The sequence below is a fragment of the Triturus cristatus genome, chromosome 6 (assembly GCF_964204655.1).
Source record: "Triturus cristatus chromosome 6, aTriCri1.1, whole genome shotgun sequence".
In the NCBI taxonomy this organism is placed as follows: domain Eukaryota; kingdom Metazoa; phylum Chordata; class Amphibia; order Caudata; family Salamandridae; genus Triturus; species Triturus cristatus.
In genome coordinates, this window is record NC_140589.1 from 1,614,952,611 (window position 1) to 1,614,962,851 (window position 10,241).

General features: G+C 43.6%; 1 protein-coding gene across 1 annotated transcript in view; it reads right to left on the minus strand.

Annotated features, from left to right (window-relative positions):
- The window catches only part of LOC146821718 (homeobox protein unc-42-like), a 28,855-nt gene extending 20,332 nt beyond the window's left edge, over positions 1-8,523 (minus strand). Inside the window, exons 1-2 of the mRNA XM_085609374.1 lie at positions 8,409-8,523; positions 6,736-6,911 (exon numbers count right to left, since the gene is read on the minus strand). Coding sequence (XP_085465500.1) covers positions 6,736-6,826 — 91 coding nt within the window. The 5' untranslated portion in view covers positions 6,827-6,911; positions 8,409-8,523. The remainder of the gene's footprint in view (positions 1-6,735; positions 6,912-8,408) is intronic.
- Between the last annotated feature and the right edge of the window lie 1,718 nt (positions 8,524-10,241).

Sequence of the window (10,241 nt, forward strand, 5' to 3'; positions counted from 1 at the left end):
CTACCAAGATGGTCAGTAGTGGGCAGAATATGCCATCTTACTGCTGTAAAGGCACATTTCACTAGTAATGAAATGAACAGGGGCACAGCTAGGGTGTCATGGATCCTAGTGAAAATGAGGAGTGTATCCCCACAAGCCAAAGACTGAATACCGCATTAGACCATTTAACTCTCTAATCCTTTGCCTCACCACTCTTCCTTGCATCGCCACCACTTATCATGTCTCCTTTTTCCCTCTACCTCATGTTCTCTCTATCTTCCTGCTTCTTCCTCTACCTCTCTTTCTTTAGTCTCTCCAACCTCTGTCCTCTGCCGTACTTGCATTTGGGATGAAAAAACTGCCTTTTCACCTGACCATTGAGGGAAACTGAAGAGAGAGAACAGGTAAAATGCTCAATGCAATGTCTTTCTTTTTGGATATCCAGGGTAGGGCCATAGTGGGGGCTTTTTCTGCAACGGTCCTATTAGCTAGTGAAAGTCAGAAAGTACATGGCGTGTAACAATCATACCACTGCCTGCAGTGCTGTCCATGCAATGTTGTGGCCCAGTCCCAGATAACTCTAGACCACGCCCTCACTCCTTGCTTATTATTACCTTTTCAGGGGGCAGTGGCAAAAGAACATGCAGCCCACCCTAAGATGGAGAAAAGTCTTAGGAAGGAGGGCGGACGCAGACAACTGTGTTTGCTCCATTTACCCCGAACAGTCCACACAATATGTTCTGAGGATCGAATCACTCCAAGACTATGGCATCCAGTCTCTGGGCCAGGCTGCTTTTTTAACTCCTCTCCCCAGACCCCATCATCTGCCTGCCATTTTTTGTTGGCCATCACATACAGACACCAATGATTTCTTCAGATCTGTGCTGAGTGACCGGCATCAGGTTCCTGTGCAGCTAGTGCAAAGAAATATTTCACTAGATTAATACAGATCTGAATGCTGCTGTTCATCCCCACCCAGCTTGCTGATTTGTAATTTCTTTTCAATTGACTTTGGCGATAGTGATTGCTAGTCCAGCTTTAGGAGACATGGAAGGAACAATACAGGACCTATGCAGGGCCGGACTGGGAACCAAAACCGGCCCTGGCAAAGTGCTCGGCCGCCGCCCCGTCCCCCCCCCCCTCCTTCCCGGGGGTTGGGGGTGCCGCCGAGCTCTTTCCCAGGGCCAGTTTTCAGCCGATTTTGTTACAGGGCCGATTTTGCAGCTATGCTGCAAAAACGGCCCTGTAAAAAAACGGCCCCCAGGGGCCCAAAACCGGCCCCCACCCGTGCGGCGCACCGGGGGATTGCCCTTTGCCTGCTACTGCCAGTCCGGCCCTGGACCTATGCCATTCACTTCTGTGCTCTGCCTCTGTTTTCTATTGTCTAAAATGGCTGCCATGAACAACCTTTTTCCCATGCCCGCAGCTTTCCTGTAAAAGGAATCTGCTTCCCTATAGGGGATATATTTTCACTTTGGAGAATATTAAACCGGGTGGTTAAACTTTGGTTGGCTGACTCTGCCGCCAACCCAATAGTCTCCCAACACTTGTTTACTAACTTACCTCCACCACCAGTACGATGCCAGCTGTCGCGATTAAAAATAAAAAAATAAAAATAAAAGCAACTGACCATTTCCTTATTACAGTCACCAGTCATATATGTTGTGCTCCTTTTGTCCTGATGATGACGACCTCAAACAGAGGAAGGTCGAAACAGCGTCGACATCCATATATATTTATTGTGTCATGATACTTTATTAAAATAATGGACTGGCTTTATTCATGCACAATATTTATTAATAGGGTCCTTTTCACTGTTCACTGTTCCTGTATGTGTCCTTCACGAGCACTATATGTTCACTTTGCGCCCTGAGCACGTTTATGATCAATATTTGATGCTGCTTTCAGTTATATTTTCTAAATTGATCAAATACATTTGATTACTTATTGTGTTGCCATATTTTATTTGTGTTGTCACAATCCAGTGATTTATACAAAACATGTTTTCTTACTGATACCCTATAGCACATTTTTGCATGATATAAGTTTTACCCAGGTCTTAGTTGGGGTTTATGGGTTACTCCTGTGGCACTCATCATGCCATCGACAAGACCCACATTTTCAAGAGATAGGAGAAAAGCATATGTCAGAACTGCGGGGCCACGCCGCAGAACCCTCCAAATTTGAAATATGTCCAGGGCATTATCAGATTTGCCAGGGGTAGTTTAATAGTTTGACATCTGACTACCTAAATGATGACATGCCCTTTACAGCACCCTTTTGTTAAAGGTGGTGCAAATATAGACACACAATCGTGTCTACCTTTACTTGCAGTTCTACATACCACTTGTTTCTACAGGCGCATAGCTCAGTAGCAATGTTAGCAGGAGCTAAAAGTACCCACCTCAGCAGTGCTTATTTTATTCACCCTAGAAAGATGAAACGCTGAGCTTGTAGCAGACGAAACATTTGAATTCCTAGAGAGATCTGTACATATCCTCCTGCTCGCAAGTTTAATAATCGCAAAACATATTGGAGAGTTTATGTGCCTGCTTCTAAATAATCCCATAATCTGTGGATCACATTTCTGAATCCAGTATAAGAGGGCGCAGTCTCCCAAAGCGCTGAGTGGGACAGTCGAGGTGAAAAAGTGGGACGATGAGAGAGGAAAAAGGGGGTCAATACTGAGGGGATGTAGAAGGTGCACTGTGGATGCTGTTATAGTGCTGCACGTCAGCTTGGAGCCAGAGGAAGAGGTGCCATAAACTCACCAATGGGGTGAATGTGTTGGGGGTAGAAGTGCACACCATGGGGTGTCTGAAAAAGAAATGGCAAAATGAGAGGCAGTGTGTCAGAGACAAATTCACCAGGATATGGGTGACAGATGTAGCCCCTAGCAGAGAGACGGGATCTTGCCTTGGACTCACCCTTGTGGAACAACCTTTCTGTGACACGTACAATTGCCCACAGTATAGTTAGTGGTACTTCCCATCTAACAGCAAACAATTTCTAGGATGTATGCAAATACCATTTTTTAGAGATCCAATTTTATACCTTGTTTATATTCAGATATGTATGGTTAGTAGAAAAAATACATACACTTGTCAAACACATATATAAGGTCTGCAAAACAATGTTGTTGTGCTGTGTGAGGTGAGTGATCACACGGTGCAAGTGAAAGAAACAACAAACAAAATATATCCCAGAAGCGCAGCGGTAGGCATCATAACGCCGCAAACTAATAAATGATTTAATTACAAGAAGCATTTATAGAATAGAGAACTTTGCCAAATATAATGCTCCATACGGGCCAACAGAATTCTCAACAGTCTTTACACCATCGAATGTCGGTGGTGTTTCGACCCAAACAAAGTTCCAAGGTCATCATCAGGACATGAAGAGTGTTTGGAGCACAACGTATCTTACAATTCATTGCTTGACTGGTTCAGTATATGGTTACTTGTTCTACAATAACAGAAAACTTGTATTTCTGTCCTACATCAGTCGGGTATGTCTGTTGCCTCATGGCCTCGATAGCACAAACTGTCCTCATTGAAAATAAGGTCTATTGACAACAAATCACACACCTGTGTAGTTGATATTTATTGAATACAACATGTCTTTCAGCTACATCGAAGTGTCTAGATCAGTGTGCCTACATGTATGTCAGAGTTGCCTGGAGTGAAATATTGTTCTACACCGCCTAATTCATACAGTTCTCTTTTTATTTTCCATTACTGTTCCTAACAAACAGACAAGTCACCAACTTTGAGCTCAGACCATTGGAGAACAATTTACATCATAAGGTTCATCTATGCACACAACATCCATAGTACTAGCAGGTACGATATTACTGATATCATGTGGGTGTATCTGTCATCTCTTTTTTTCAGTAAGTGAGATGACAAGAGTGGTGTCGTAATTCAGAATAACAGGTTGCAATTTCAAAGCTGCATGAGGTTTCTTTTGTTACTACACACCTTGCTCCTGCACAGACGCACTTCCCCGTGGTTCCTCTATGCACTAGAAAGTGACACCTGAGCAAGGCATAAGCTGAAACACTACAGTTTGCACAGGTGTGTAACACAAAAACATTTGCACAAACTGACCAGCATTGAAAAAAAATTGTAACAATCGGTCGGTGCAAATATCATCCTAAAACTGGTGCAAAATTAGCAAACACTACTACAAAGTTCCCCAACGCCAGTGGAAAATTGCTTTGCTCTGGTTCAATTTCTGTGATGCTGCGCTTCGTGCAGAATGGGCGGTTGTGTCACTTGCTATTTCAGCACAATGCGTGTTGACCAATGACAGGCGCTGCAGCAGCATTGAACCAACTGGTCCAAGAAGAGAGGCCAATTGTTCTTTCTCGTGGAAACTGAATGTCCTAATTATAAGAATCGTAATCACTCGCTTATTGTCAGGGCCACTGGAATTATGCGATTCTGCATCTGTGGTGTTTTTGCATGATTATGGATTTGGTGCATTTGCCACATATTCCATCATTGGCTACATAATCTGCTGATTTCAACACTAAAAAAAAATTCTAGCTCAAACAGTTCAAACATAACTAAAAACTTCTGCCCCTAAACACTGAAAGTCCCTTCGTAAATGTTGACTGGTAATCTTTGAATTGCTTGTTGCTGTATTAGGGTATTAAATCTGTATTACTACGGCCGGGCCGGAGCACTATGCTGAGGGGGCTCCCTGGAGCTTGCCCCCCCCCCCCTCCCCCGCACTGCGGGGTCTGCGGGTGCCTTTGTTACGCCCTTGACTACGGCGAAATCTTTTCCCAGATAGTGTTACCTTTTGTAAAAATGACAAATTAATGAAGTATTACTACCATTAAATTTGCCACAATATGCCGCATAATTTGCCTTTCCTTGCCGCATAATTTTGTCAATCTTGTTGCAGAATTTGATCCTCCTAGTCTGCATGATTCAGTGCCCCTGCTCACAGCTCTTGTTTTAAATGTGGGCACTAGACGTATTTCTGAACATCTTCTGTGCTGGCATCCACTACCCCACGGAAGAGGTGTCCTAAAATATATATGTCTAATATACATGAAAATGCGTAGGGCTGACTGAGCGGTCCACACTGGTGTGGAGTCCTGCACCACAGGGTCGGCAGAGTCTTAATTTGCACCCTATCTATAAACAAATGTATTTTGTGCCCTAGCATGCACTCTTAAACTGAGAGGTAGCGGGCAAGACTAGGTGCTAAAAGGAGCCCTGGCAAATATGTTCCATCCATTTTCTGTATCTCTCCTTCTCTCCTGTTTCGCTACTCCCTCTTTCTCTCTCTCCGATCTCTTCCCATCCTCGCTTTTTCCCTCTTCTCTCTCTGCTCATGCCCACACTGTGCTAGCTATAATGAAGTACCAGAGGTGCCAGCAGCGGCCCAAGCCTTAAAAACGCAGCCTCCAGAGGTCCCAGCCCACCCGGGAGATGCCCGGAGAGTTGAAAGGCCAGTCCGGCGCTTAGAGGTAGCAGGCACACGTTTGCCTCTGAAGCAGCATACCAGAGATCTTGTCTTGGTAGCTTTGACTGCTCGTGTTTTGTTTTTTGAGGCCGCATATGGTTGATGTGCACTTTTATCTGTAATGCTCGACAGCCGTCGGCTGCGCCTTGTTGCAAGACCCTAACCTGACTGGGTACTGCCAGCAGTAACGCGGACCTCATGAGAGGCAAACAGGCCCCTAGCGACAAATGTATAGATTTTTTTTAAATATAACACATGTATTGTAAATAAGAAGCCTTCGGGGTGCATCATTAGGGAATTGCAAGTGTAACATAAATTAATCTTAGGGTAAATGCTACACAAATAATTATTGAGATTGGATTTGCACCGACTGAGCTGCTATGGCTGTTCCGTCAACAACTCGGAGAAAAAGGAATATCGACATTTCTTGGCGAAAATATACAGACTGCATGTAATGTTTTTTTGACGTTGGGAAAAATTTGCTAAATTAAGACCATTTTTGCTTAGGAGAAAAATATTGAACATCTAACGAAATCGCGCAGCGTTGAAAGCCTTTAAAGTGCAACAAACACACACAGTGATACCCAACCATGCCCAACCCCTGTTTTCGATAAACTCCTTGCAAAATCAAATGAACAAAATGGACGATTTTCAAAGAACACTTTCCGCGAAATAGGTTATTATGGAATCAGCTAATATGCAAAATGTCTCTCAGAATCATGTGAAAGGTACATTTTATGTTTACATTGCACTGACCTCCAATTCCATACGTGCGGTGTCAGACCATCACAAAAAAAACCTCAAAAAACTACACCCAGCCCATTTTTAAAAATTCACCCTGCGGGTCAATTTATTGAAACTTTTCAGTGTCATGTTTGGAAATGGAACTCTGGAGTCTCTATGTATTTGTTTTTCCTAAAATGGATCAGGTTGTATGATTTTCATAAATTAGGGCCTACATTTACTAGGGGTTGGAGGGATGCTCACACGGTGATGAATAATTTTGCAGTGCGCCCGCAGACCTTTTTAATGGTAAGTACATCGATGTAATGCTTTGCGCCACTTTGAGCCAGGCGAGTACCCAAGCAAAACATTGCTACATAACCGTCTAGATTTTTAGAGTATATGACACCTTCAGACATTTTGCGAAAAATGAAGACAGTCATATAATAAAATATTATCACTTTGTCCCTCGGGGCTGCTTCATCTTGAGGAATTCATGCGTAAAGACATGCAACAGAAAGCATCTATTTTAATTGAAGGCTTTGTGCTGACCTGGACTTGAAGTGACAACAGCCATCTCTGAATACACCTCGTCAAAGTCACTGCATTTCTTCTTGCTTGTCCTGGTTCCAGACCCATCCATATTATCCGCAGTGTTTTCTCAACTACCAGTGGTTCAACATTGTGCCACACCAGCTCCTTTCCACATGAGGGGTTCCTTACTGTGCCTTTAAATTCGCAGATTAATGATGTCACACAGACATTGACCAAACTTCAGCCAATTACCACAGAGGAAAGAAATAGTTTGGGTTTAAGGCCAATCAGAGAGGGGACAGGAGACAACAATAGAGAAGGTAGCCAGCCAAAGAATGGCAGATGCAAGCAACAAGAGAGAGTGTGAGTGGTACAAAGAAGAACGGAACCATATCAATGGATGATTCGCGAAGACTAGGTTCGAAAACCAGAAATCTACTGCTTTGTGTGTCCTCCAACAATTGAAGTGGACTTCTGACTTTTATGCAGGGTGACTGGAATTATGTGATTGCGTGGCCGTGGCGATTGTCGCATAGTTATGGATTTGCTGCATTTGCCACATAATCCATCAATTGCTTCATAGTCTGCAGATTTTAACAAACAAAAATGGTTTCTAGCTCAAACAGTTCAAAAGTTACTAAAAATGTGATGACACGTGTTGCCGCGCAGTGGAAGGCTCTTTGCAAAGCTGGACTGGTCACCTTTCTGCTGCTTATTGCTATATTTGGGTGTCAATCTGGTACTAACGAGGTGCAACCAGTGCTCAGAGAGTGTTACCAAGTTAAAAAATGACAAAATATTGAAGTAATACTATCACAAAATGTGGCACATTATGCCGTATAATTTGGCTTTTCATGCTGCATAATTTACTCAACCCTGCCGCATAATTTGTCCCTCTCCTGTCGCATAATTCCAGTGGCCCTGCTTTTATGAGACTCATAGAGAATCTCAAGCAAATCCGAGAAATATCAGACAGCCGTGTATTACTAGGAATACTTCAATTATGAAAACAATTTTTGTGCTGCTTTTCCCCGAGAGGAAAATCAGCATTCAACAATCATGCTGAAATGCGTATTCACACGTGCAACTTTTTCCCCACAGTTAAAATATTTTCGTGTGCACGCTCATTAATGTTAGATGTTGTAGAATCGTGTGGTGTGGAGTTTATTGTCTCAACATCCAATGTGGTGTACCTAGGTATCATTTCAGTGTGCACAAACATTTGTGGTTCGAAGTGTCAGATTAGCAACCTGTAAGAATGAGTGAGGAGAAGAGAAAAACAGAGAGGTAGAAAGAAAGAAAATAGAGAATTTGGAGCGAGTTACATGAGAGAGGGCGAGTTGAAAGCGTAATTGAGAGAAAGGATCGACAGAAAATTGCAGAGAGAAGGGGGAAAAAGTGAGAGAGAAAACAAGAAAGATGAGACTGAGCAAAACAGTGAGAGGACTACGATAAAGCGCGAGAGACAAAGAAGGAAAGATGACAGAGAAAGCGAAAGAGAAGAAAAGGTTAACAGAGAAGAAGAGCAGAGAGAGAGAATGTAGAAAAAGTGTGAGAGAGTGAAAGCGAGTGAGAGAACACAAATACAGAAATCACAGGAAACACAGATACAGTCAAGAAAGGGAAAACTAGATTATTAACGGGTTTCCAAAGCAAGGTAAGAATTACACCCTCGGAGACAATGTACTCACAATGTAGAAGCCGAATGATAGGATACCGATGACAAGGTAAAGGCCCAGCGATCAGTGCCAGCAGACCCGGAAAGACTAAAACCCCTAAGGATGTCCCCTCGGCCCCATAGACGCCCTCACCGCCTCGAGCGCTGCCCAGTACCAGGCCCCAGGTAACCAGGGGGCATGAAGCAGCCACACCTCTGCAGGTCAGGTTTCCCATTCCCACAGCCAGGTACACACAGGCCGTGGATGGGGATAAGCCAGGCGGTCTGGGTGGTCAATCAGGCAGAGAGCGGAGGGATAGCGTTCTCTTGTGTTCCTAAACCCACCTCATTACCAGAAGGAACTATTTAATCACCGTGGTACAAATGGGACTGTCGATAGAAAAAAGAAAACATCCAATAGAAAGTCTGCTTTATGTACAAACAGCCCTCCAATCCCACACCAGACGCATCGGTGTGCACTCTCGAAATAAGTAACACAATACGTAGCCCTACCGTGAACCATATTCATGTGTTAGGGCCCTGCGCATATTGACACACAATTGTCGAGCCAGCAATTGACTCGGAGAGGTTTCAGTGTTTACCAAGTGCAGGTTTCCTCTGGCAGGCGCTGCATTGGATTTTAATGCTCCTTAGAACTACTGAACAGGGTGCAGTCCGCTACAATTCGTCCTTAGTGAAGGAATGAATGGATTTGTATAGCGCACATCGCCTCCAAGGAGTGTCCCGGCGCTGGGAGTCCATACTAAGGTACCCAAAGTTCATCCTTGATGTAACACATTGCAATGCCGTGTGTTTCCTGCATGGCCCATTGTGGTTTTCTTGTGTTAGCCTAACTGTGCACATTTTAGGCCTCGTTTTTCATTGCACAAGTTCCTATATAAAAACACTTGCTTTTGTGCCACATTGTACTTTCACACGGAACCTCCATATGTTTTTTGCTTTCTGTTCTTTTCCTGGGATTTAGTCTGCACACTACTTACAAGAGCAAACAACAATGTTCCTTGATATTCTTTTTGTTCAGGCACTAGCACCTAGATATAACACATGAATGCAGCGGTTGTTTATTTGCACACATGTCCTGTCATATAGATGAGCACATTAGCCAAAAACACGCACATGGAACAAGAGTTCTGAGACAGGAGCCCTGTGTCTGCCTAGATGTAGAGCGTCCATCTGTGTATGCTAGGGAACGGGACCTGCCAGTAATCCCAGAGATCTTTCATATATAAACATTGAGCTTTAGTAGGAGGGGAGGGGGGTTAGGTGAGTCAGTCCTATAAAATGACAGATCTTTTCATGGTATATGGCTTATTAACCATGCTAACAGTATTGTTATTATGCATTTGTTTTCTAATTGTGGCACGTATACTGCATTTTAGAGCACAATAATTTAAATAAATATTCTAAACTTCATTTGTGTTTCATGATTATCTTATTGTGAACAAGTACGAGTGAGAGAGCAAAAGGGTGTGTCCTGTTACTGCGATCCGTGAGAGGGCCGAGAGTGATGTGCCACTTGTTTCTCAGGTAAGGCTAGGAGGGCAGGTGAGGCACTATAACTAGTCAGACTCAGAATCATAGATGCTGAGGTGGTATGGTGACTCAGTCCCTACCTACTGATGTTCTATTGTTCCAAGTAAAGTTCTGTTCCAGAGCAGAATCCCTGCAACATGGCGCCGTCAACGTTTGGTCTGGAATGTACTTGCGGGAAACCTGAGGAGTGCTTGTCCACAATACCCTAGCAGCTTTTTCCTGACACGTCTGTGGTGCTAGGGATTTCACCTCCACAGTTATTAGGCAGCTCCTAGTTCTGTTGGTTTTTCAAGCTTGAATATGAAAAGGTTTA